The sequence below is a fragment of the Calidris pugnax genome, unplaced genomic scaffold, assembly GCF_001431845.1.
Source record: "Calidris pugnax isolate Ruff unplaced genomic scaffold, ASM143184v1 scaffold17, whole genome shotgun sequence".
NCBI classification, from domain to species: Eukaryota; Metazoa; Chordata; class Aves; order Charadriiformes; family Scolopacidae; genus Calidris; species Calidris pugnax.
In genome coordinates, this window is record NW_015090794.1 from 1,582,417 (window position 1) to 1,610,390 (window position 27,974).

The following is a 27,974-nucleotide window of genomic DNA, read 5'->3' on the forward strand; positions in this document are numbered from 1 at the left end:
GGAGGCCGTGGAATGGAGTGGGCTGGGGGTGAAGGTGCTCTGGGGCTGCTTTGCTGATGGTAGCGTCTCTCCAGGCTCTGCTTGCAGGCTGTCCTTGCGATCCGGAGTCTGCCCCTCCACGGAGTCTGTTCGAATGGCCTCCTGGAAGGTGAGGAGAGAGAGATGGGGCAAAAGCCTGGGGGGCGGTCCGCTGGACCAGTGGCACTTCCAGTGATAAAACATGGCAGGTGGCAGAATGACTGGTGGGTCTAACACACCCCACACCACCCCATCCCTGCCCCATCGTGCCAGCCCCCATCAGACCCTCCCTGTGCCAGAGGATGCAGTTTTGAAGCAAAGACCCAGAGCCTACAGGCACAGGGCTTGTATCTGCTGGGTCTTTCTGCACGGTCTTGGTCTTTCTCTTACACCAAAATCCTGAGTCAGCACAACCTGGCCAAAATGACATGGTGTAGGGCTGGCTCACAGCAGGCTTCTCACAGCACTGGTAAAACAGAACTGGGTATCTTCTCCCTGTGCTTTAGCTGCTCTTCCATAGAATAGTACATCCATGAAGGTGAAGTTGGTAAAAACGACCTTCCTTTGTGTGTCACTTGCTGAGAGTGGAGTATATTAAAATTTATGGCACTAAACCTGTTTTGTTCTAAAAAGGGAATTTCTACTCTCACCTCCAAGAAAAGAAACCCAAGAGAAGACTGGAAAAAAAGGGAAGGACCCGGATGACTACGAAGGAGTTTACCTCTGCAGGCTCTTGGCCTCTCACCTGTCTGCACAGCAGCTTGTTGAGAGCAGGAGACCGAGGTGTGATGTGGGGAGGAAGGATCTTCCAGCGGTGGCGGCCTTCGTGGTTGGGAGAGCGGACTGCCAGCTGGAGGGACTCCGTTGGGACTCTCAGAGAGGAACAGGTCCCCACGGGCTGGGAGCGGATGGAGGTGATGGACCCTAGGGAACAGAGAGAGAGCTGTCACCACCACTGCTGGCACAGGGGCTGTGAAGGTTTAGGGCAGAACTGGTGCCCACAGACTCCAGGAGGGGAGTAAGTGCAGGAGAGGAAAGGAAAAGCGCGTCTAGTCTGGCTGAAATCTCAAGCCTCAGCATAAACCTTGGGCAGTGCCAGGATTAAAAAAACAGGTGTCCCTCGTCCTGTCCCCTGCTTTTAATACTAGGCCATATCTCATCAGGGACAGCAGGGAGGTTACAGATGAAGTCTCTGCAATTCAGCAGCACTGCATGTGGCTCTGCCTGCTCTGGGATACCGCCTGTCACAAACTTTATGCTCATATTTTCTGTTTCAGGTAAAAGGAACCTTCTCTTGTGGCTGCTGTGACACTGAGGGTGGATGGTGGCCACCCGGACCACATGGCAGCAAACTAAGGGCAGGAGCTGGGGTTGCATCTGAAACCTCGCCATTGCTGCTTTCCTGGTGGCATTGCTTTGGGTGGATTTGTAAGGGGATGTTGCCTGTTTGGAGAAGATGGCTCAGGGAAGTCCGGTGGTAGTGCTGGATCCTCTGAGTCAGGACACCTGGGTTGTCTCTGCAGTAAGTGACTGCGAGAAAGGACCAAGAAAAACCCCAGCGAGGAGCCACCCGGGTACCGGTGGCCACTCAGTCCCTTCGGTTTGGAAACCCACATTGGTGTCAAGCCCTTGAGACCCCCTCCCCGTTCCCCCCCTCCCAGAAAGCTATACTGGGTCATCAATGTCTTCTTCTGTTGCAACAGTCACTGGGACCAAGTCCTGCTTCCGGAGGGGGCTCTTAGCGATGCCCAGGAGCTCTTTGCTTTTCTCCACGTTGCTCCACTGAGTTTTTAAATGATCCGTTTTTTTCAGTTCGGAGGCGGCGGGAGGGTCCGGCCGGGAGTCCACGGAGCCCGGCGTGGACTGACCGCTGTCCAGGAGATCCGAGAGGCTGCTCAAGGAGCTGCTGTCCAACTGCTCGAAGGAGAAGTTGGGGATGGTGAGGTGCTCCCCGCGGCAGGGGGGCTGGCCCCGGCGCTCTGTTTTGGAGGCCAGTTCCCCGGGCTGGCTCTCGGCGAGCTCCAGGGACTCTCTGTACGCCGGGAACTCGCAGGACGGGGTCCTTCTCCTCAGCATGCTGTTCTCAGAGGGCTTGGTGCGTGAGGCCGCCCCGCCATCGTCCTCCATGGGAGGATCTATAGAAATGCAGGGCGGGCTCATCTTCTTCTTCCTCCGGGCTCCGTGGATGTACTCGGACTCCGTCTGGATGTGGGATCGCTGCTTTTCCTCCGCGGCGTCCTCAAAGCTACAGTCCCCATCGCTGATGGAGGGGCAGATCTCGATGGAGTGCCGCCTTTGGTCGTCTGCCCAGCTGGGCTTGTTGAGGAAGCCCTTCGTGTCGATGCTGTAGAACTTCTTCAAGTCCTTCTCCTTGCTGCTGCCCCTGGAGAGGCTGGTTGTGCTGCAGTTCTTGAGGGGCACCGGAGATGGGGCCGGGGAGATGAAGGGCGAAGTCGAGCGGCTCCCAGCGTCCGAGCGCTCCCCGCCCCAGTCTTTGGCCGAGCTGTTGATGTGGCGAACCTCCTCATCAGCCAGGTCGGAGGGCTCGAAGAGGCTGCCCTCGGGGTTGGGAGGGCTGCCCCCAGGGCTGGGCGGCCGGCTGGGGACGCCGTGCTGGCCGCAGGTGTGCTTCCGTGTGAGGGTGCTGGGGTGGCGGTGAGGGGAGGACGGGGGGGAGTGGCACTTCCAGTGATAAAACATGGCAGGTGGCAGAATGACTGGTGGGTCTAACACACCCCACACCACCCCATCCCTGCCCCATCGTGCCAGCCCCCATCAGACCCTCCCTGTGCCAGAGGATGCAGTTTTGAAGCAAAGACCCAGAGCCTACAGGCACAGGGCTTGTATCTGCTGGGTCTTTCTGCACGGTCTTGGTCTTTCTCTTACACCAAAATCCTGAGTCAGCACAACCTGGCCAAAATGACATGGTGTAGGGCTGGCTCACAGCAGGCTTCTCACAGCACTGGTAAAACAGAACTGGGTATCTTCTCCCTGTGCTTTAGCTGCTCTTCCATAGAATAGTACATCCATGAAGGTGAAGTTGGTAAAAACGACCTTCCTTTGTGTGTCACTTGCTGAGAGTGGAGTATATTAAAATTTATGGCACTAAACCTGTTTTGTTCTAAAAAGGGAATTTCTACTCTCACCTCCAAGAAAAGAAACCCAAGAGAAGACTGGAAAAAAAGGGAAGGACCCGGATGACTACGAAGGAGTTTACCTCTGCAGGCTCTTGGCCTCTCACCTGTCTGCACAGCAGCTTGTTGAGAGCAGGAGACCGAGGTGTGATGTGGGGAGGAAGGATCTTCCAGCGGTGGCGGCCTTCGTGGTTGGGAGAGCGGACTGCCAGCTGGAGGGACTCCGTTGGGACTCTCAGAGAGGAACAGGTCCCCACGGGCTGGGAGCGGATGGAGGTGATGGACCCTAGGGAACAGAGAGAGAGCTGTCACCACCACTGCTGGCACAGGGGCTGTGAAGGTTTAGGGCAGAACTGGTGCCCACAGACTCCAGGAGGGGAGTAAGTGCAGGAGAGGAAAGGAAAAGCGCGTCTAGTCTGGCTGAAATCTCAAGCCTCAGCATAAACCTTGGGCAGTGCCAGGATTAAAAAAACAGGTGTCCCTCGTCCTGTCCCCTGCTTTTAATACTAGGCCATATCTCATCAGGGACAGCAGGGAGGTTACAGATGAAGTCTCTGCAATTCAGCAGCACTGCATGTGGCTCTGCCTGCTCTGGGATACCGCCTGTCACAAACTTTATGCTCATATTTTCTGTTTCAGGTAAAAGGAACCTTCTCTTGTGGCTGCTGTGACACTGAGGGTGGATGGTGGCCACCCGGACCACATGGCAGCAAACTAAGGGCAGGAGCTGGGGTTGCATCTGAAACCTCGCCATTGCTGCTTTCCTGGTGGCATTGCTTTGGGTGGATTTGTAAGGGGATGTTGCCTGTTTGGAGAAGATGGCTCAGGGAAGTCCGGTGGTAGTGCTGGATCCTCTGAGTCAGGACACCTGGGTTGTCTCTGCACTGCTGACAGGGACAGGCTTTCACCTTACACTGCTCTGCCACGGGGAGGCAAGAGCAGCGCTGCTCAGCTCCCTCCCAGCCTCCAGAGCTCCACTGGCAGGTCCAACCTACCGCCCCACACCACCAGCGGGCACCCTGCCATGGGTGTCTCCAGCAGGACACACCACTGGCACACACAGGGCAGCTTCCCAGGAGGCCGTGGAATGGAGTGGGCTGGGGGTGAAGGTGCTCTGGGGCTGCTTTGCTGATGGTAGCGTCTCTCCAGGCTCTGCTTGCAGGCTGTCCTTGCGATCCGGAGTCTGCCCCTCCACGGAGTCTGTTCGAATGGCCTCCTGGAAGGTGAGGAGAGAGAGATGGGGCAAAAGCCTGGGGGGCGGTCCGCTGGACCAGTGGCACTTCCAGTGATAAAACATGGCAGGTGGCAGAATGACTGGTGGGTCTAACACACCCCACACCACCCCATCCCTGCCCCATCGTGCCAGCCCCCATCAGACCCTCCCTGTGCCAGAGGATGCAGTTTTGAAGCAAAGACCCAGAGCCTACAGGCACAGGGCTTGTATCTGCTGGGTCTTTCTGCACGGTCTTGGTCTTTCTCTTACACCAAAATCCTGAGTCAGCACAACCTGGCCAAAATGACATGGTGTAGGGCTGGCTCACAGCAGGCTTCTCACAGCACTGGTAAAACAGAACTGGGTATCTTCTCCCTGTGCTTTAGCTGCTCTTCCATAGAATAGTACATCCATGAAGGTGAAGTTGGTAAAAACGACCTTCCTTTGTGTGTCACTTGCTGAGAGTGGAGTATATTAAAATTTATGGCACTAAACCTGTTTTGTTCTAAAAAGGGAATTTCTACTCTCACCTCCAAGAAAAGAAACCCAAGAGAAGACTGGAAAAAAAGGGAAGGACCCGGATGACTACGAAGGAGTTTACCTCTGCAGGCTCTTGGCCTCTCACCTGTCTGCACAGCAGCTTGTTGAGAGCAGGAGACCGAGGTGTGATGTGGGGAGGAAGGATCTTCCAGCGGTGGCGGCCTTCGTGGTTGGGAGAGCGGACTGCCAGCTGGAGGGACTCCGTTGGGACTCTCAGAGAGGAACAGGTCCCCACGGGCTGGGAGCGGATGGAGGTGATGGACCCTAGGGAACAGAGAGAGAGCTGTCACCACCACTGCTGGCACAGGGGCTGTGAAGGTTTAGGGCAGAACTGGTGCCCACAGACTCCAGGAGGGGAGTAAGTGCAGGAGAGGAAAGGAAAAGCGCGTCTAGTCTGGCTGAAATCTCAAGCCTCAGCATAAACCTTGGGCAGTGCCAGGATTAAAAAAACAGGTGTCCCTCGTCCTGTCCCCTGCTTTTAATACTAGGCCATATCTCATCAGGGACAGCAGGGAGGTTACAGATGAAGTCTCTGCAATTCAGCAGCACTGCATGTGGCTCTGCCTGCTCTGGGATACCGCCTGTCACAAACTTTATGCTCATATTTTCTGTTTCAGGTAAAAGGAACCTTCTCTTGTGGCTGCTGTGACACTGAGGGTGGATGGTGGCCACCCGGACCACATGGCAGCAAACTAAGGGCAGGAGCTGGGGTTGCATCTGAAACCTCGCCATTGCTGCTTTCCTGGTGGCATTGCTTTGGGTGGATTTGTAAGGGGATGTTGCCTGTTTGGAGAAGATGGCTCAGGGAAGTCCGGTGGTAGTGCTGGATCCTCTGAGTCAGGACACCTGGGTTGTCTCTGCACTGCTGACAGGGACAGGCTTTCACCTTACACTGCTCTGCCACGGGGAGGCAAGAGCAGCGCTGCTCAGCTCCCTCCCAGCCTCCAGAGCTCCACTGGCAGGTCCAACCTACCGCCCCACACCACCAGCGGGCACCCTGCCATGGGTGTCTCCAGCAGGACACACCACTGGCACACACAGGGCAGCTTCCCATTCACTACAGCCCAAACGCTACCACCACGAGGCAGAACCTTGGCTGACCATGGTCCGATCAGCAGCGTGGAGGCTGCTTCGAGTCCTGTGACAGTCCCTGAGCTCACGTATCAGGCAAGAATTGCTCTTTTCCTGAAGGCTTCCAGTCCCCTGGCCGAGTCTAAAGGCAAACCCTCCTCCCCAGCCCCTTAGTGGTGCTGCTTTACTGCAGTTCTGCGTCGTTTGAAAGATCTTTTGCTTTTTTATTTTTTTGGCCGCAGGATTTATTGTCCTCATTAGCTTGAAGCCCAATGTCTGTTTCTACATTGCTGCTCCATGTTAAAAACACAGCTATCCATCACTTCAAGAGATCTCACCCAGAGGTCAGGGAACTTGAACCTATGACAAAAGCCATCCAGACAGATTGCAGTTGCATTTCAGGAGGAGATTTGTTGTTGGGAAGAAAGAAAAGTTAGTGTTTAATCATTTTTCTTTCGGAGCTTTTCTCCAGAACACCATAGAAAGAGCAGAGCAGTGAGCTCCCCACCCCCCAGCCATCCCACTTCTCCCCGGTTCTTCTTTGGGGTCTCCTACAGCCAGAGTTTCAGACTGAGTCTGTGCCATTCGTGTGCTAATCCAGGCTTTAACGAAATGGTTTTTATGATGCAGAAAAACATTGTCATAAAATCTGTCACAAACATGGTCATAAAATGAAAACTCTATGCTCTCCTCCCTGTCCTTAGTTGGAATTTCCTTCTGTTGGAAACTTTCCATCTAGCCTTCATATAGGAAACCAAAAACCCCTCTAAACTGCATACTCAGGAGCACTAAATATCTCTGATTTGTATTGTTTTTTCACTTGTTTCGCTAGTAAATCAAGAAACTGCACCTAAGACCCAAGTAACACAAGATCTGGCCATCCCACAATATTTTCACTGTGTAGTCACCAAAGTGATGGGGAGAAGACCAGAAAACCTTAACTGACATTGAAAAGTCCATGAAACCACAAACACTGACGTGAGTCTCCATGTGCTGGGTTTTATTTTACGTAACTTATTGGGACTGTGACTTGAATCAGAGTTTGGTCAACTCTGAAGCAGCCCAGCTCTGGGTGATGCTGGCTGGATGCATCCACCAGAGCAGGTAAAAAGTAAGCCCTTGTCATACCCATCGCTCAAGAGTTCTTGGAGATAAATTTGGGGAACATGAGAAAATTCTTGCTCAGTTCTACCCACCCCTGCCAACATCACAGCACTTTTATACTGGTATAAATCCTGATTTACACCCACTACAGAGATGAAAACCATCCCCAGTAGTCCAGCCATGAAACTCAACCTCTGTTTTCTTTGCTTAGCAAAGAATTTGCAGGTGAAATAATAATAAATACTGAGCAGAGAATGTTAACTGGCATCCAGAGAGTTTGAATAAACATAGAGTTACTTCACACAAGGAAATCAGAGCAGATCTTGCCAGCCCCACCAGGGTTTGCAAACCCACTACTCATCTGTCCAAGTAGTTCTTGCATTTCAAACAATGTTGCCTCAAAGGAAACCAGGCTGGTAAGTTCTTTGGAGGCACTCAAGAAGCACATGTACTTTTAGGGAGGCAGATATTTTCTTTCTTATTGATTTCCCCTTCAAACCAACTCGCGCAACAAAAAAAAAGAGAGAAAGACATTTTAGGGGAAATGTATTTGGCTGCAGTTGGGTAAATGTATACTCAAAGGCTCTGTGTAGCTCATGATTCCCTGACGGCGGGGTCTCTCCGCAAGATTCATTATAAGGCCAGGCCAGGGAGGCTCTGGAGAGTGGTTTCTAATCTTTATGCTCCCAAAGAAACTCCTGCATCTCTGAACTCAATGTACCGTGCTAAAAAGATACTGCTCTGAGACTGAATGCTGCCTGAAACAATAGCTGTAAAGGAGCTCTGTCAGGAAGTAATACTGACTCCGGCTTTTATTCATGTTCATTTTATTGATTCCTAGTCATGTCAGGGCTGATCACTTCAGGAGAAATGTGCAGCTCGTAGCCTTTTTCTCAGCTAACAGCCTGTCCCCTACACCTCCGACACTGCTTGGGAGCCCCACTTCTCCCCACTCAAACACCCGAGCCACCAGCTTTTTCTGGAGAAAATGCAGTGATGTGATGAAAACACAGAACTGTGCAGAGTGTGGAAAACAGTAGTTGTGCTGATGGTATCACATCAAAGCAAGCAAGCCCTGGCTCAGCCCATGTCTGGCATGGGTTGCTTATTCCCCACCTAACCACCATGTGTACCTGCTGCCCCATGGTTTCAGGGAGGAGGAGGAAGGGAATACTCTGTGGGTGGTACCTCTTTGGGATTTGCAGGGATACGTTTCCATCTCCACCTCGTGGAGGGGGAAAGGAGCTTTCGCTGGCATCACTGGCCGGAACATGTAGCTGTCGTTGGGCAAGGAGTGCATTCGGGAAACGGAGATCTTGCGGACCGTCAGCAGGTTTTGAGAGTCCTGTGGCCTCAGAGAGGCTGTGCCGCCCTGCAAAGAAGCAAGGAGACAGGGAGATGGGGTCACTCAGCATCACGGTGGTGAATTTACAGCAACCTCCTCGCCTGCTTTTTGTTTTAAAACCTTATGCAAATGTTCTTCTTGGCATCTTACAGAGCTTACAGCCCTGGTGACTGCAATGGGACACCAAGCTATGCTGTGCTAGCCAAGTAACGAGCTGGAGTGATGGCTGGAGTAAGATCAGGCATCAATGACCCACCACTAAGCCGACTCTTGGACACCACAGAGAAAAAGTAAGGTCCAGGAAAATGGGGGCCACCCTCTAAACACAAGAGAAAGCCAGTATTTCTCACAGTGTTCTGCTCTGATTTTCCCAGGGATGCTTTTAGCCCGGCCTGGGTGGTGATGCCCTTCTCCTCAAAGCTATTCTGGGACAGATGGGCAAAACTGGCCAGTCCTTGGACATGCTGACCGAAGGCACCAAGTGTTTCTGGAAATTCATATATGACCTCCCCAAAACACACATACAGGCAGACATTTAAACATACACATTAACACCGCTGCAAACCCTGCGGCCTCTCCCCTACAACATAGAGCATTTTGGGCACCACTGACCCCAGAAGAAGACAGCCACGTGGCCGGAGGCAGAGGGAAGGAGAAGACATCATGGCAGCACGTATGTGGGTGTGGAGCCTGTTCTGAGGTACAAAACAGATTTCTCTGTGTTTGCCTTTGCTGTCAAATGGGTCTTGTCAGAAGTGTTCTGGACAGAGCACGTCACAAACCTTAAATTTGACCCCTCACTGCTTCTCTGAGGCCCTCTTCACTTCAGGCACCTTACAGCAAGTTTATCCTGGGGTATTAAGAAGGGTCAGGGACTCAAATGACGCCTCTGCGGTGCTGATGGAGCAGCTGTGAGAGGTGGTGCCATGACTTGGCACCACCCAAGTGTTGGGGGAGCAGGAGCCCTTGGAACAGGACCTGCAACCTGGCTCCCGGCCCCGAGGTTTTGGTCCTAGACACATTCCCCTCACAATTTACCACGTTATCTAAAGTACGACTAATCGCTCTGGTTTTCCTTTAACGTCAGCCTCCCAGTGACTAATTGAAAACATTTTCCCAGCTGCATGTCTTAAATTAAATGTATTTTGCTTTGCTCTGCCGGGCTGTTTTCCCTCTCTGCTGGCAAAACCTGGGCCTGAGGTCCCTCGCTGGATAGTTTGGAGGTCACCAAGGATCTGGTTAAATCTGGTCGTTTTTCTTTTCTTCCATACCTTTCTGGCTTACAAATTTATTTCCTCAGATCCCTAAAGAGACACATCCCGAGACAAATTACTCGATGTTTTTACCCTGTTGAGCTTGGCTGAAGAGATGGGGGGGGATCAGCAGCAGTTATTTACAGGGAGCTGGCATGCCCAGCAGCCCTCCACGTGCAACCGAGGGCTCCGGGCTGATATATTAACGCCTCCTCAGCGTGGCTGTGCCAGTTGGCCTCTGGCCATTACAGCTAATAAGCCATCAGTATTCCAACACCTGAGCTGAATGCAGGCAGGGTGATTGTTAACACCCCGGTGCCACACAGAGAACAAAAGGTCTTGCTCCACTTTTTCAGTAGGATAGCAGAAGGATCACTGTATCTGTCCATTAAATCTCAGTTTGTCTTTACAGGATCTTGCATTTTTCTTCTCTGGCTGGGACAAATGAACAGAAATCCCCTCCTGACATCATAAACAACTGTAATTTTTAAGGTTTCAGCTATTGTGACCCAATTGACTTAGGGACACGGGCACATGGGCTACATGGACCCATTGGAGCAGATCCAATGGAGGGACATGAAGATGATCAGAGGGCTGAAGCACCTCTCCTATGTGGACAGGCTGAGAGAGCTGGGTTTGTTCCACCTGGAGAAGAGAAGGCTCTGGGGAGACCTTATAGCCCCTTCCAGTACCTAAAGAGGGACTACAGGAGAGATGAGGAGGGAGTCTTTATGAGGGAGTGTAGCGATAGAACAAGGGGTTCTGGTTTTAAATTGAAAGAGAGGAAATTTAGATTAGATATTAGGAAGAAATTCTTTCCTGTGAGGGTGGTGAGACACTGAAACTAGTTGCCCGGAGAAGGCGTGGATGCCTTGTCCCTGGAGGTGTTCAAGGCCAGGCTGGATGGGTCTTTGAGCAACCTGGTCTAATGGGAGTTGTCTCTGCCCAGGGCAGGGGGCTTGGAACTAGATGATATTTAAGGTCCCTTCCAACTCAAACTATTCTATGATTTTAAATGGCTTCAATGCCACTGTAATAAATATTTGAAATATGAAGCATGGACACGAAGCTTGTTGGCTCACACCTGGTGAGTTGCTCTCAACAGCTAGGAAGGTTTGAAGACACACCACAACAGGCACTGCTGGTCCTCCTCTTTAGTGGGAAACACCTGGTGCACTCAGGAGCCTGATGCCATGCCCTGGCAATCAATGTGGCTCCTTCAAAACCCATCCTTCAAACCCCAACCTGGACCAGTCCTGCTGAGACTGCACATGGTGAATCCTGCCTGCAGTGACCCTGAGAGCTACGGAAGATCCCAGTCAGCTGACAGAGATGTGTGAGGTGGGACCCTACTTGCCATGGTACCCTTCTCTGGCCTGGCAGAAAGGCATTAAATTGACGGTAGAAGTTCATGGTGATGCAGCTCAGAGGCTCAGTTAAGCATCTTTAATTAGTGAGCACAACTCCTTCCTCTTGTGTCCGGGAATCAATAGTCTGCTGGAGCTCTGATTTTGCTCTGCTGCGGAGGGAGCTGGAGAAGAAATAATCCTGCAAATACCTCTACAGGACACGACCCTTCCTGGGTGATTAAACGACCAGAAGATACTCTGTAAGCAAAGGGTGACCGGCAGGATCCTCTGGAAGAGGGAACACTGTAACTTCTCAGAGGTCTGGAGCCAAGAGCCTGCAAACAAGCCGTGGGCAAAATTCCCAGAGGAAGGGCTCCTCCTGATCCCTCTCCGAAGCCGTGTCTCCAGCGCTGTGAGCGAGCTTAGCCATTTCCCACAGCCCCGGCGGTGGGGGAGGCAGAGGTGCAACAAGGGCAGGAGGAACTCCCTGCCTGTGCTACCAACCCTGGCATCCCTGCACAGGCCAAGTCTGGTGGCATCCGGGGTTGTGCTGTCCTTCCCCGCGGAGGTAATGAGCTCCCAGCTCCGCCAGCAGGAACCCAGGACCCCTCACAGTTGCATTTACAAAGTCCCAAATGTTGCCTGTCCCTGAAAGATGCCTTCCCTGCGATCTCCCTTTGAGCCTCTGCAGCTTCCAGGTGCCAAGCTAATGGACACCCTGCAGGGAAAATTGAGGATTACAGCTTCATATCACTCATCTTGTACAGGGGAAAACGGTTGGTCATCAAGAGCTTAATTTGAGCACTGAATTTGCTTGGAGATGCTGCGGGATATTTGCCACTAGAAAGTGCCTTGATAGTCAGGACAGAGGTCAGGTAATAAAGTGGAAAATGGCCCAAGCCTAAAGCAGATTACTTCTGGGTGGGCACTGGAAGTTCTGTGAGGACAGCAAGTGTGCTCCCCACTGCAGCATGTGCATCTTCATCACTGGCTGTGGCTCGCATGTTCTCATGCCCACATCTGGAGGACATCTGGAGCTCACTCCCCCTCAGGCAGACGCTGTGCTGCAGCAGGACAAACCTTGCTGTATCTTCATGGGATGTGACCTGGGCACTGGTGCATGATGCGATGGGAAGGGACGGAGCAGAGGGGACTACAGCCCTTCTGGTCTGCTGGGTGGTGTCCCCAGAGCATCTCCTGAACCCAAGTTGATCTACTTATGCCTCTGTTTCCTTTACACTGTATCATAAACAGGTTCTTACAGTAAGAAAACCAAAGTGGGCTGTGTTTTCTCCACAAAGGACTCTGCCTGCCTCCAGCTCTCGATACATCACTTGAAGACAGACTGCTCACACATCACATTGCACATCAAATGCGAGACTTTTTCAGCTAAGAAGAGTATGATTTCAACTTGTGTCCCACGCAAAGCTGCTGGCAGAGTCGGCTGGGACGCGTTCTTTGCCCAGCCCCTGCACGAGCAAAGGCAGTATAAAGGAACAGAGGATGGAAACGACTGTTGTGGCTGTGAAGCGACAGGTTGAGGACAATTCAGACACCACTGCCAGCTGCACAGCACCAAAGCACAATGCCACAACGCAGAAGCAACGGCGCGACGTCATTCACCTCAGCCTCGTGGCCTGGGGTTTTGTGGGAAGGTGTCAGGACATGGTGGGGAACAGAGCAGAAGGACGGGATTTCCATCATGGGAGCCTCTGCCCCCTCCAGCACGTCTGAGTCTGGGATGGTTAAAGACACATTCTCACAGCTCAGCACCTCCTTCAAATTGGGGAGATAAAAAGCATCAGTAGCAGAGCAAGGCTGAGTCTTAACGCTTGAAGACGTCTGCCCTGTGGCATTTCCTAGTTGCCCCATCCATCCAGAGCAGGAAGGGAGAGAAAAGGAAATGTGGGCTGGAAAAACTGGCACAAATGGCAAGAAAATGGAGAGCATCCTGCAACACCTTCCAGGGTGCCCATCAGTGGCAGGAGCTCTACGTATTTAACCTCTTCAGCTGCCCACTCACACTATTCTCCCTCTGGGGAACATCACCTCTCACTAGGGGTTTTCTAGGGCTAAGAGGAGGCTCCTGATGTGCTCGGGAGCACAGAAAGATGAGGAAAACCCAATGAAAATGAACTTAGTTTGAAATCACAGCCTATATGAAAAGATGTGCCCTCTCTTCCCTCAATGAGAAAAGCAACCTGGGTGTTTATGGTGTATTTTCCTGCAGAAATGTCTATTAGGATCTACATTCAAATAGCGAATTCCCCATTGCTGTGTAACTAAATTCCTTTTTACTTGACTTAATAGAGTCTGATACATTTTACAAAAATCTAATTTAATGTAATTTAATCTCAAATCCCCCACTGATTTTGTGGTAGATTTATTTGCGATCACGGTGACAAAGCAATTTCATATTCACTCTTCATCATATGCTGCTGACATGAGATGAGACAATTATCTCATGCCCCTCCTTTCCCCCCCTGACTTCTGATTGCCCTATTTTCCTCCATGACTAATAGAAACCACAGAGCAGGCAGCGTCTGGAAAATCAACGTGAAACCTCCAGCTTCTTGCTGAGGGGTTCTGACAATTCCCAGGGTCCAAGTCAGCCATGCCCTGAGCAGAGCACGAGACAGCGGGAAGCTCATGCTTACACCAGTGCCAGACATGCCCCTCCTGAGCTGCGCGCTACAATTTGCTTGAGGCTCCTCTGGAAATCCCAAAGTGGGATTAAAAAGAACCTGAGCAGTAGTATTTCTGTGTCTGTGTGATGGGAATCTACACTATCGCTCGCTCTATGCCTCAGGGTTGACAGTGCCAGCATTCCCAGGGCTTTATGAGATTGCTCCCTGGTGCTGCTGCCCATGCTAAAGTGACAAGGAGTGATGTGTTGCCTTGAGAGCAGGACAGGGACCTGTGGCTATTATACTACTGAACTTAACATTCACAACCGTTGAATGAACTGAAAATGGCCAGAGATGGACTTTAAACGCTCCCCGAGAAACAGTCAGGACAATGTTAGCCCTGGAGAAGATGTTTCAAGCAGCGTTCCACCTCAGGGAGCCCTCCTGAGATGACTCAAGATGTGGAGGTGGTGGTGACATCTCTGCTTTGGGGGACCTGGAAAAGCTGCTTTCCTCCCACACTGCCTTGTCTCCTGCCTCTTTGGCTCTGTGTCCCTCAGGATCTGACTGCCTGATGAGCAGAGAGCAGTGACTGGTATGAACTCTCCTGTCCCTACTCTGAGCACAAGAAGAGCAGAAGATGCTTTGTTGTGAACTATTACCAGGGCTTGGTGCTTCACCTGCACCGCTGACTCAGACTTCATGGTCTCCTGATTTCTGTAGGGTGGCCTGCTCTCTGGGGCCACTGCACCTCCCCTGCTCCCGCTGGTGGCTGAGGCTCCTCTGGACATCTCCAACTCAATCTCAGCATCCATCTCAGCATCCTCCTTGGCCTCCTTGTTGCTCTCCTCCAGATGCTTCATCAGCACTGCCACCACTACGTTGACGAGGACAAACTGTGCGATGAGGACGAAGGTGACGAAGTAGACAGGAGAGATAACAGGCAGGTAACTGAGGCAGTGCTTGTCTTCCCGAGTGCATTCCCGGAGAGTGTCCTGCAACAGAGGGACAGAGGTGAGGGATTAATAAGGGCTGAGGCTCTGCTTGGGCTCCAAATACAGAAACATAAAAGACAACCTGCAGAGAACTGAAAAGAGTATAATTACATATCCCAGACACAATAGCTTATAGGTACAACACGGACAGAAGAAAATATGGACATCATGAATTACATCAACTACAAGGAGGAGGATTGTGTTATGTCCCAGAAGCACAGGGACAATTCCACTCCCAGGGCAGCATAGAAAAAAAACCAGGAGCATAAAAAGTAGGCCAAGGTTCCCTACCTACACAAGGAGAAAGCAGAACAAGGGTCAGGCAAGTTGAAGTCAGGAATAAAATTGCTCGATCACATTATAAACACAAGAAAAAGAGGGACTGGTGACCAGAGGCGAATCATCATCTCCCCTGGCTTCCAACAATCTGGTCCCCTTTCACCCTTTTCACAGAGTGTATGATTACTCCTCTCAGCCATGAGAACTGGCATCATTTCCCCAAAGTTAAAATATACATTAAAAAGAATGAAGTTTCAGGTTGGGCGAGACTTAGGACAAATTATCCCTTGAAAATCAACTTGGCTTTTAAACAGGAAAGTTTAATTTTGATGTTTTAAAAGGAAGAGGACTAATTTTTTTTGAAATCTATGTATCTACGGACAGAAAAAAGTACCTAGAGGTTGCACACACCTTCATGATACCGTTCCAGTTGTCTCCTGTTGACACCCTGAAGAGGGTGAGAAAGGCCATGCCGAAGTTGGTGAAAGTTGCGTGCCGGCTCAGACCTTCACAAGGATTTTCTTCACTGCAGTCTGCAAGAGAGAGAAGCAGAAGCACATCAGTGAAGTCACATCTGCCAGTGCTTATTCAGACCAGCCCCCCAGACCTCATGGTGAGACCCTGGGAGATGTCACACTGATACATGGCATCGGGGAGGACTCCTAACTAATTGATGATCTCATGGTGGCCTGCAACTATTGAAAAGATCATATGGCCAAACTCTTCTCAGTGGAGGCTATAATGGACAGCAACACACTGTGGCTTAGGAGGTCCGGGTTGGACATTAGGAAAGCTGTTTTCATCTGAAGGGCCCAACAGCCCTGGGAGAGGTCACCAGAGAGGTTTTTTTTAGAAGTTTTCAAGATTTGGTTAGGCAAAGCCACAGCTACTCTGAGCTAGTGATGGGCTTCAAGTGGGAGGCTGGGGGGGGGCCTCCGGGGTCGGGGAGGACTCCTAACTAATTGATGATCTCATGGTGGCCTGCAACTATTGAAAAGATCATATGGCCAAACTCTTCTCAGTGGAGGCTATAATGGACAGCAACACACTGTGGCTTAGGAGGTCCAGGTTGGACATTAGGAAAGCTCTTTTCATCTGAAAGGCCCAACAGCCCTGGGAGAGGTCACCAGAGAGGTTTTTGTTTAGAAGTTTTCAAGATTTGGTTAGGCAAAGCCACAGCTACTCTAAGCTAGTGATGGGGCTTCAAGTGGGAGGCTGGGGGGGGGCCTCCGGGGGCTTTTTTCACCAACAGCTCTGTGATTCTCTTGACTTTATCCCAACAGGCAGAGCCAACACAGAGAGATATAAAAGGAGGTGGAAACAAGCACCTGCTGGGCTGTCTCAACAAATAGTGCACTACAGTATCCTTTGTCTGGTATCCGCTTGATTATGTCCTTGTCTTGATTATTTTTTACAGGGTATATATGCCATGAGAGATATTTCACTGAGATAAAGTGGAGCAATTTGACATTTTTCCCCTGAGAATTAATATACTAATGAATGTAAATTGAACATATGAAATAGCCGTCTTTCCATAAAACACAGGCTCATTAAATATTCATTAGGACAGTCAGCAATGTCTCTTGCTAAGGCATTTCACTGTTGGGTATTTACTTCAGAGGCAAATAGGAAGGAAAACAAAAAAAACCCTCCACAAATGACCAGTCTCGGGGGAGCAAATGCTGACAGTTCTTGTGGCTGTCCAGCCACAAGACCAGCAGTGACTGGGGAAAAAAAGTGAAAGTATTTCCCAGTTAAATTGGGATGGGAAGTGGCATGCTGACAGGCTGCAGTTTTCCCCGGATGAGATGGGGGCTTTCCCAGTCCCAGAGCACATGCTGTGGTTACCTGGGGGTGGCACTCACAAGGTGTGTGTGTGTGAGCACAAAAAGGATTCAGAGCAGCAGCAGGTGCCTCTGTGAATAAGCTATTTTTCACCTTTGTGGCTGAAGTAATACATACTTATATATCTAGATATGTAACATAAACCCTGCTGTATTTAAATTGGGGTGGATGCAGAACTATTTTTTTTTTCTAGAATTTGTTGAAGACTGAAAAATAAATTGTCTTTGGTTGAAAGAAATATTCTGCTTTCAGGCATTTGTAATCCGAGCAGAGGGCTGGACTCATAAAGGGGATTAATGGCAGCCATAAAATCACCATGGAGGAAGGGCCCTTCTGATGCTCTTGAAGCCTTAATTGGGATGCAAACACGGAGAAGGCAGAGACATTTCCTTCGAACAGCATGTTTAAAGGCAGTGACTGCCTTGGCCTGGCTAAGCTGGGCAGGGTAGGGCTGTAGTGTTTTCTCTCTGACTCCACCTGATACTCTTTTTGGTGGTGGACACATTCATGATCAGCTACGCAGTATCCTCGAGCTGGAGGAATAAATGATGCTGGACCATCAGGAATGAGGGCATGCTTCCTGATTTATGTAGAAAGGGGGAGGTGATGCTGAGAAGAACAATGGACAGACGAGGTTTGGGCAGCTGGAAGAGTAATGTCAGCCAAGTGCAGAAAACTAATGGAGTGTAGTGAAAGCTATGAGGAGGGACATGTTTACGGTGGCATCTCTCCAGCACAAATCTGACTACCATCCAGCTTTGCAGACTCATGTTCTGTCTAAAGTAGCAAACTTCCATCTTTGTGAACATATCCATGCTGGACAATTATATTTAAACAGTTCCTCTACAGCCAAGTGCGGTGTTGGACAAATCTCTAAATGTGTGTGTGCATGCACGTTAGACAGGTTCTGTATTACATCCTCATGTGTCATCTGTGACCCTGAGATCAAGAGAAAACCTTAATCTTCCAACCATGAGCTGTGAAGCTAAGGAAGGCCCAAGAATGAGAGAGAGAAGAAAGGAAACAGCCAGATATCAAATAAACATCAACCGGATGAAATAAATTGTGTTAGGCACATTACTCACCTAGCTTGCCAAACAATTCCACTCCCAGGGCAGCATAGATAAAAAACAGGAGCATAAAAAGTAGGCCAAGGTTCCCTACCTACACAAGGAGAAAGCAGAACAAGGGTCAGGCAAGTTGATGTTACGAATAAAATTGCTCCATCATATTTTAAACACAAGAAAAAGAGGGACTGGTGACCAGAGGCGAATCATCATCTCCCCTGGCTTCCAACAATCTGGTCCCCTTTCACCATTCTGCTTTAATAGACCCAGAGAAGTCTCCTGTGTGGGGGAAGGAGCAGATGCTCCCACATGCAAAGCAGTCTCTGTGGCTGGTACCTCTCCCTCACCCTTCCACTTACCTGGATGCTGCCTTCAGCTGTAACTTGGCCAACCCATCACTGGAGCCTCAGTGGCACTTAGCGCTGCACTTCAGTGCACTGGGAGTTTAAGTTAAACCAGGTTTGAGTTTTAAGGGCCTTTCCCTTCTGTTTGCCAGATTTGAGACTGAGCACAAAGGCTGAGGGTTTCAAGTGAGTGACATTAACAAGACATGTCTCAAGCCACAAGGGGAACTGCTTGGTTTTCAAAGGTTTCGCTGGCCTGGAGGGCTTTCAGAAGAGGAACATACGCTCCAGTAAGACGTAAAGCTCTCCTAGCCTTGGCACTTTACAGGTATTTCTCAGCAACAACCACCTGAATTTTAGCTTTCAATGTCTCAAAAGAAAAGCCTTATTCCACATACCAACACTTCAACGCAGGCACCTTGCAGTTCAGAGGCTGCGTGGTGTGTGCTGCTGTTAGGCACTAACCTGCACTGCAAGGTGTCTGGAGGGGATGTGAATAGAAGTGCAGTGACACTAAAGGGAACACAAAGGTTCCTATTAACAGTGACATTAGTTATCTGCACTGGGGTCAATCACCATATTGGGTTGTTATGTCCCAGTCCGACTGTTGGTCCAGGAGGGGTTGAAGCAGATTTTTTGTGATTCGGGCAGAGTGACCTGAGCAGCTAACCACCTGCATTTCACCTGCAACTAATTCTGGTCACATTTACCTTTCCTGCCACTTTCAAATGCCTTGTGTCTATCGTTTTGTAACAGAGAGAGAGTGATTGAGTTCTCCAATTAGACGTGGTGTCACAAGTATCATTTTATCTCTGAATAAAAATGGACTAGGTGGTGACTCAGGTAGTCAGGCCAAGGGATTCATGATCTCCAAGGTATCTTCTAGTGAACGCTACAATTTGAAACAGCTTTCTTCTCTGAGGCTGCACAGCCACAGTGCTGCTGGGTATTTTGACCAGGCTGCTTAATTTCATTAGAAAGGTTATCAGTATGATACCTGTCATCAGAAAATTAACACAGCTATCACTTATGTAGTCGGGGTTTTTTTGTATTAAAGAAGTGGGAATAGTCAAATCACCCAGTGGAGACTGTAATTGCTGTGAAGCCTAAACTGGCTGCTACACATAGAGCTTTGCAATTCCACTAACATTATTACACATTATTACCATACTCCAGGGAATAATAGAGATAATACAGTGATGTGGATGGTTGGTCTGGATTATTTCATCTGCATGCACTGTCTTCTGGAATAGTGCTTCCTAACCCATATCTGCTGGACCACTGGTGGTTTGTAGGACATTAGAAGGCAGTCTGCAAAATGACTGCAAATTAGAAAATACAGGAAAACATGCCCACAAGCAAATGCACACACATGCTGCCGGGGAGGCAAATGAGCAAATAATTAAAGAGAAGGAAAATAAAAGTGATAAACAAGTTTTCTAGGTTGAGTGTAAATTAAAGCCTGATGTTGTAGCACTGCAGAAGAGGGTCTCGGAATTTTTTCAAAGACGCCTGTTAGTTGACAATTTTACTGCTATTTTAATGCCTAATAAATCAGCCTGGAAACTTCTGCCATTGATGAAATTCCAGAGAATTTAGACTAACATCAAAGTTATTATCAGGTTATCAGTCAAAACTATTATCTATCTCTCAACATGCAAAGCATGTAACGAGCTGACATTTGCCCATAAACAATTTGCCTACTACCTAATGTGCATTTGTAAATGATCCTGTATTAGCAAAGCATGTAACAAGCTGACATTTGCTCATAAACAATTTGCCTACTATCTAATGTGCATTTGTAAATGATCCTGTATTTAAGATCGTGACTAATTACATTACTGAACCAACATGTCTCATAACTACTCTTTCAAAGACCAGTTTACACTCACAGGTTTGCTGTATAGGCTCAAGGCATCCCAGCCATAGGCATAGTCTAAAAATGTTTGCTAAGGTGGTGTTTGCTGGTGTCTAAGGTCGCATGTGCCCTTGGCTGAGAGCAGACACCTGGGCAGTTCTGAAGCTCAGCTGATGTGCAGGATCTCTTAGGAAGTGACTGAGCTGATGTAGAAATGTGGCTACATGAAAGAGAGATATGGGAGACAGCAGCAAGCCAGAGATCCTGCAAAGGGTGATGGTATGACTTTTGCTATTAAACTCCATCCCAACCTGTATCTACACATCCAGAGCTGCTCTGGAGTGTCAGCTAAGCAGCAGGTTGCTTCCAATGTGCACAAGAACAACTTGCTGCTGTGACCATCCCCTGCAGATGTAGCATCCACATGGATATGTGCAGGCAGTTGGTGGCTTGTGAGGTTGGAGAGGGTATGATTTTTTCAGCCGTCCACAAACACCTGACATTCAAGAGAATGTGGCTGAGCAAAATGGCTCACCTCCTGTTTAGGTGCTTCAGCAAAACTACTTGGTCTATTTGTGTAGCTTCTGGCTGTACTGAATCAGTACAAGCCAGTGCCAGATTTAATATTTTGTCAGTGCTAGTCCATGGCTCTCTGGCACGTGTCCTTCAGGAAAGGAAAGGAAGGTCCTTTAAGCCCATGCCCTTCACCAACCCTAAGCAGAAGGACCCAAGGCATGTTCTCAGAGTTGGGCTGGGGTGGAGGCAGTGAGGTCAGCCATCGGCTGCTGAGTAGCGGAGAAGGCAGGCTGGATGTGTGTCTGTGACCTTGAGTGAGTCATTCCTCTCCTGTAACTCAACGTACCCATTTGTAATACCCTTGCGGATAGGTAATTAATGTCTCTAAAGCACTTTGAGATCTACTGAGACCAGATAAGAAAAAGACCATGCATGAATCATGCTGCTGGGAGGAGCGGGAGGGGGCAGGAGCACATCCAGGCACTTTCTCCAGCAGCCAAAGGCTGGGATGCCTGTGCTGGACTCTGCATCAGGGACAGAGATCCAGCTCTGGTCAGTAACCTCATCTTTGGCAGACGGTCACCCAGACAGGCTCTTAGAGGTGGTTCTGCTCTAGCAGCACTGAACAGGTCAGCCCATACTCTCTTTATCCATCAGACTCCTCCTGCCTTGGGCTGGTGCCTTTGGCTGGGCAGAGAAAACTACAGATAACGCCTGTCCGGCAGCCAGGGTCTATCCATCATTTGCTCTGGCTTCAGTGTTAAGGGGAGGCTGTGGCCTGCAGGGAATGAAGCAGAGATGAAGAACATCTTGGAGATGTTCTTTGTGCCCTAAAGTGCCTCAGAGAACCCACATGAGAAGACAGAGACACTGGTGAGCATGATTCCTCCTGGACCTTCACTTTCTGGCATCCTGCCTGTCATATACTGCTGGCAAAAGTGTCCATGTGCCCGAGACAGAGGGATGCTGTGGGGAGAGAGGCAGAGTCCTCCATCCCACTCAGAGGAGCAGGGAGTCCTTGTGTGAAGCACTACCACCCTTTACCATGGTGCATTCCAGCTGGATCTGTGATCTACCATTGCAAAACCTCTGAATAACCCTGCTCTGCGACAAGGAAAGTGACTCTTCTTGCCACACACCCAGCAAAATCCCTCTCCTACTGCCCCTGCGTGGCCTGGGAAGGATGTCTCTACTTTAGCTCTTTGTGGACATCACTGCTATTAGGTTTTTTTACCTCCCTTTATGTGAGACTGCAGTAGCTAAGCACCACTGCATGTCCCATCAGAGTTCAACCTCTGACCTATGCCACTAAGTAAAAAGCCCACATCTGCAGGCAACTGGGACACAAAGCAACCATGCCAGGTTGTGTTAGCTTGGTAAGAAAATGTGTTGCATTGATCATGTACAACAGGAAACCAGCCACCTGGGCACTATCACTCTTGTCACACTGTCAGCTGTGTGATTCTACTCAAATCCCTCTAGATCCTGCTGGTCTCTACTCTCCCTGCTCTGGAAGAGGCATTGATGAAATACATGTCTTCTGCTGCCCCACTCCTGCAATGGTTGGCTGAAGCACACTACAGTTCCTCTTGTACCTCTTCCTGCAGTGACATCAATTATTTCTGCATCACTAGCCCACACCTTGGCATTTCAGTTGTCCATGCAGGCAAAGCACACACCTCCCTGGGATGCCTGTCAAGAGCAATTTTGCATAAACCTAAGTCACTGCCAATCCTTTCCAAGGACACGAGTCCTACTCATCTTCCTTCCAGCACTCTCCAGCCAAAGCAATAAGCCTGGCAGCAGGAAAACACAGTGTAATTTATGCACTAGACCCAAGAGAAAATGAACACATTTGTCTGCTTGGAAAACGGAGGCCATCTGTGTGAATTCCAGGACAAGTGGAAAGGCACAGACAGACAACCTTGGAGGCTAAAGTCATCACATTGGTGCAACCACAAGACCACCAGCTGAACTGAATGAGCTTCTCTTTCCCTATATCCACTCAGTCCCATGGAGACCAGTGCTAGCAGCCAGCAGAATGGTGGCTTCTTTACCTAATGATTTCTGCTTCACTACTCAGATCTCTCAGGCATCTCTGCACTTCTTTCCAGCGTACAGCATTGCACACAGCCCCCTTCTTCCAGAATCTGTCTCATCTGCAATGCTTGCTGGTAAGACATTTCCATTCTTGCTCTCTAAGCTTCACAATCACTGTGGGTTTTCAGTGTTTGGCAAAAGTAGGACCATCACTGTTGTTACACAATACCAAAAAACCTCTTCAAGAGCTGAAGGTGAGATAAGTACAGGAATTACAGCTCCATCAAGAGTTAAACTCCTGGACAAGAGCAAACTCCAGACTCTGTCCTTCAGGGCACTGACAGAACGAGGAGTTCTTCAATTTTTTTCTTGGCACAGAGTCCATCTGGGGGGAGTTCCAAGCTTTGAAGACAAAGAGGAGGTATACTGTAAAGTTCTGCATTTAATTAATGTGCCATCCACAGACGACGTGAGAAAGAAGAAGAAAAAAGAACCCAGATTTTTTGATAGGAAAAAGTTCCGCATTTTACTATCATTGGCCCTGCAGAGCCAGGATGGCAACTGGACTGGATTCCACGTTGTCCTCTCGATCAGGAAGAGCACTGGCAGCTTAGCATTGACTGCAGGTTTTCTTACTGGCAAGCAACACTGGAAGTGCTGTGCAGACTGAGCTGGGCTGCTCAGTATCGTGGATTCACTTACACAATGAGCATTTTAACCCAGCCAAATGCAAAGTTACAAACCTGAAGTGAGGGCCATGCTACAGAAAGGGTGAATTGTACTTTGGAAAGCCGGGGATGTGAAAAGGACTAAAGGATTACCATCAAATAGGAGCAGAGCAGACATTGCTTACAAAACCGATGCAGCCACCAGATGTATAAGCAAGGGAATATATTCAGCGGAAGCATAAGAGTGGTATAATTCATTATATATCTTACAGAGCAGACATTGCTTACAAAACCGATGCAGCCACCAGATGTATAAGCAAGGGAATATATTCAGCGGAAGCATAAGAGTGGTATAATTCATTATATAGCCTTAACGGGGCCAGAGCTCATAAAGAAGAGGAAAACATTTGAAACAGGTCTTGAAAACCTGTTTCATACTGAGACATTAAAGGAGTTCAATGTACTGCTCTTTGCCAGACTGCAAGAGATCATTTTATCTCTTATTGCTCCAAAAAGGAAAAGTTCTAGAAGAATAAAAAGCAAAATTACATCCAATAAAAAACCAAACATGGCTAATTCAGACTAAAACCACCAGATTTTTTAGCAGAAAGAGTAAACATCTACTGGAAGAATGTATTTCATCAGTAGGGATGGCCAATTCCCTAACACTTTTCATCCTTAAAACAAGGCCAGGTGGCTTTTAAAAGACATGTTGAAGTTCTGTTTAGAGCTGTGTGGTTTGTGTTGTGGTACGAGCAGGTCTCTGCCATCACAGGGGAGTTTTTGGTCTGTGAACAGCAGCATTGAACTGTGACAGCTCCAGTCTTGGATCAAAAAACTAACATTTCCCCAAGTCTGGGGATAGTTGGTTCTCTGAGTGTTGCTCAAGCTGTATCTGCTGCTGAATAAAAACAAATAGGAAACTGATGAAAATCACCCAAAAGAGAAATAAGGTGTACTGCAATGACAATACCTTCTCATGGTAAGCCCATAAATGGACATCCTATATACACAAGACAAAGAATTTCCCCCAAACCTTAATGAATAAACATTAAATTCATTTTTCGTGTCACTTAGCAAACACATTCAATGAGGATTTTCCAGCTGTGGTTTTAGGCTGCTAAATTAATTGGGGTGGGAACTGTTCCCCTGCTTTTGAAATGAAAGCTGTAGCTTTATGAAGAGTGATTGTTGTTGGAGAGGTCTTCCCAAACTGCCTTTCTCATTTTCTGAATTTCACTGGATGACACAACAGCATTTTTATCGGGGCAAGATCTGCTTGGAATATCCCTAGGGATTTCCCTTTAAAAGAGACTTTGTTTTGAATGTAAACTGCAAAAACACCCCAAGGAAACAAAAATCCTGGCCTGCAGCCACTCTATTGTTTGGGGGGGGAGAGAAAACAAGGGGAAAGAGAAAATATGCTCTGTAATCACGATGCTTTTGAAAGAAAAAAAATAGACACAAATCAAATGCTTTCTTGAAATGCCAAAACAGGGGTCAGGTTGGTAAATTCCTTCCTTTAGTCTCAGCCAAAATCCATCACTGAAAAGGAAATCTGAATACCAAGGGGCAAATGTCTCAGATTAGAAACATCTTTATGGCAGTGATGAAAAGTAAATGGGTCTTTCCAAGAAAAAGAAATTGCCCTTGTTTTCCAGTTCATTTTGAATAGATCATGGGCTTCTTTGTACTTAGCAACTAACTCATAGGGGTGTATTTGGGTAATTACATGTACTAGTTCTACTGATTCTCATATGGCCACTCAGGTTCTGGAAGAGATGTCCACACGGTGTCTGCTTTTGGCCAAGCCACAGTGCAATCATCCTGCCTTTGAGACGTGATCCCTCTGCAGAGAGCTGAAGTCAATGAAGATGTGACTGCCCACCATGGTGTGTTGCCATTTCCCAGTGCCTATGGGACTGGAGTGGGCGAAGGGAGGCCTGACTCTCCCAGTCCATCCCAGTGCACACCATAATGCCTTCTACACAGAATGGAGTGGTCCTACTCAAAAAGCTCCTTCCAGCAACTCAACTGTGGGATGTTTTGGAGGGGTTGACAACTAAGGATTTGTCTGACCAAACATGTGCATCCTTAAAGTGCTGTTTCTGAATTGCCAGCAGCGTTCCTCTGCCTCACTCTTGATGTCCTGGCACCTCATATTGGTACTCACTTCTGGGTATGTGTGGCAGCAAATGTTACCAGTACTGTCTGGTGGGATACAGGATCCTGGTGATATATGAAACTGGAATGTGTAGGCAACTGAGCTAACTTTAAAGACTGAAAGATTAGGACTCAAATATCATACCCATAAACTAGCAGAACAAACCTTAAATAGTGTAACATTTTAAAAACAAACAAACCCTAAACTTCTTGGAATCATTATGATGTGCTTTGGATCTTTTTGAGGGGGGAGTGCAAGTCAGAAAATTTTTTTTTCCTTCTTTTTCAAATAAATGCATCCATAAAAAAGTGGTCCCAGGAACTGAACACCTGAAAGTCCTATCAAATGTCATTAAGATTGGCTGGATCATTGTTCCTCTTGCAGCTCATGAGAATATGGTAACTTGAGACCCACTTCAAGCTTTTAACACTCAGAAATGTCCCCCCTGTTTGCCTTTTAAACAGGGGGGACATTGCAGCTCCTCTGTCAATAGGTGTCAATAAACATGGTTGCTTTGTCTCACAAAAAAGCCTGCTGAGCTGGAAGCTGTCTACTTCCAACGCTTTGCCCAACAGTTTTCTCTGTCTATCCTTGTGTTTCCTGAACTTGCCAGTGAAATCTGTGTTTTTTAAGAGCTCTGCCTAGAGCAGTTGGCTCTCTGTTAACTCTTTTTCTATCATTCTGTTTCTCCAATCTAACACACAACATGTGCCAGGATGTGCCACGCAAAACTTTGCTACCAAGTCACTGGTGGCAGCAGAGAAAGCCTTCCCAGATGGCTTTCAGTGCCCACCAAACATGGTGGCACAGAGCTGTCCCCAGGCCCAAAAGGCATAGTCCACTAAGGAGAACAAGCTGGGCATGGATGAAATCTGGGGGCTTACCTGGGGAAGTGCTTGTACCACTGTGTCCAGGAGAGCTCGCATCCCGGTGGCCATTTTAAGCAGTTTCAACACTACAATGAGAATCAAATCCTGGTCAGCGGGGCTGGGAAATATTTCAAGGAAAAGCCATAAAGGAAATCTAGCTTCAGATATTGTAGGGATGGTTTACATCTCTCTCGCATCTATTCGTACAGATGGCAAGCTCACTGCTTCTTGGCAGGGCCCACAGGACATCTGAACATCCTGACTACTTCCCCCACCAATTAATGTTAAGGACATCAGTAAAAACAGATCAAAAGCCGGAAGAACTCCAGCGTGCCCTACCAGGAAAATGGGAGAGTGATGGGGAGACACTTTGTCAGTGAAGAGCACCATCTCAGGCTCTGATCCTCCCTTTTCCACGTCATCTTGCTCTTGTCTGGTATAAGTATAAAAGGTCTATGTTCCCAGGTTTGAATTAGAGACCAATCTAAGATACCACTGGAAACATCCATGAAACCCCATTTAGCTTATCTTTGAATTGACATTTTGCAGCCTCATCGCCTAACTGTCCTCAAGCCAAACTGAAACAGCAAGACTAGGAGAACAAATGGCCAAACCACTTCCTGACGCATCTATGGAGCAGGCCGTACCTCTTGCTATTCTCAGCACCCGCATGATGCGTATTATCGTGGGGTTGATGGGCAGTGCAGCATTCATCTCAATTTCCTCCAGCGTGATTCCCACAATTGATAAGAGAACTATGGCCAAATCCAGCTGATTCCACCTAACAGACAAAGAGAGGAAGGACACAAAAATTAAAAAGCACACATGGACAGCCACCCAAAAGTAGAGAATTATTTGTTAATAACAAGCACAAGCAAATCCCAAATGCCTCTCCTCTCTCATATATGGGCTCATGAACTTCTATGAGGTACAAAATCAACTCACTGCAGCTGGCACAGATGTTCTCTGAGCCACAAGATGCCATAGGCTGTGACTGGGAGGTGTCCCTGCCTACCTCCCGGTCCCTATCGTCCCCCTGCTGTCCACTTGGAGCCATTCAGAGGGACAAGATATCAGGCTAGAGGGATCTTTAATGTGATGCAATACAGCTACTATGTTATGTCACCTGTCTCTTTAATTACTCCACTTGAGTATCTTCATTGATTTATAGCCTAACGCTTGTAGGGGGCCTTCCGCACCAGCACTAGAAAGACAGTAATATGTGAAAAGGCTGAGTGTCTTTACTACACAATTTCCCTCATAAGTAATATTGCTTATCTCATAGCAGCTTCCAACCATTCAGTCGGCATAAATGAGGCAAATAAGCTGCTTTTGTGGAAAAGTGACCAATCTTACCCTGTTCCCCAGCAAGTTGCCAGACCACAATGTGCTCTCACGCATATTTGCTTCTGGCTAAATGTGAGGCAGAGCAAGATTAATAGGTCTCTGTAGCTGGGATCTGAAGGCACAACTACCACTGCCTTTGCCAAAGGCTTTGCAAATTCAGCAGTCTACCAAAGGGGTGGTTTGGACTGCAAAGGAGACTTGTTTTCAGGACTCTGTGACCTTAGGTTGCCAGTCCTTTTGAGGACTGGATCAACATCAACAGGTTGCTTCTGACCTCTAAGGTGAGCCAGCGGGGGGAGAGGCAGATACTGAGGGAAAGCATGTATCT

The 27,974-nt window shown here is 48.5% G+C and overlaps 1 protein-coding gene across 1 annotated transcript in view; it reads right to left on the reverse strand.

Annotated features, from left to right (window-relative positions):
- Positions 1 to 1,575: 1,575 nt before the first annotated feature.
- CACNA1H (calcium channel, voltage-dependent, T type, alpha 1H subunit) overlaps positions 1,576 to 27,974 on the reverse strand; it is a 150,267-nt gene continuing 123,868 nt past the window's right edge. Inside the window, exons 26-36 of the mRNA XM_014936167.1 lie at positions 26,947 to 27,080; positions 26,315 to 26,385; positions 17,859 to 17,937; positions 15,340 to 15,461; positions 14,317 to 14,649; positions 12,651 to 12,803; positions 8,269 to 8,452; positions 4,991 to 5,169; positions 4,212 to 4,368; positions 3,260 to 3,438; positions 1,576 to 2,700 (exon numbers count right to left, since the gene is read on the reverse strand). Of these exons, the coding sequence (XP_014791653.1) occupies positions 1,684 to 2,700; positions 3,260 to 3,438; positions 4,212 to 4,368; positions 4,991 to 5,169; positions 8,269 to 8,452; positions 12,651 to 12,803; positions 14,317 to 14,649; positions 15,340 to 15,461; positions 17,859 to 17,937; positions 26,315 to 26,385; positions 26,947 to 27,080 (2,608 nt within the window). The 3' untranslated portion in view covers positions 1,576 to 1,683. The remainder of the gene's footprint in view (positions 2,701 to 3,259; positions 3,439 to 4,211; positions 4,369 to 4,990; positions 5,170 to 8,268; positions 8,453 to 12,650; positions 12,804 to 14,316; positions 14,650 to 15,339; positions 15,462 to 17,858; positions 17,938 to 26,314; positions 26,386 to 26,946; positions 27,081 to 27,974) is intronic.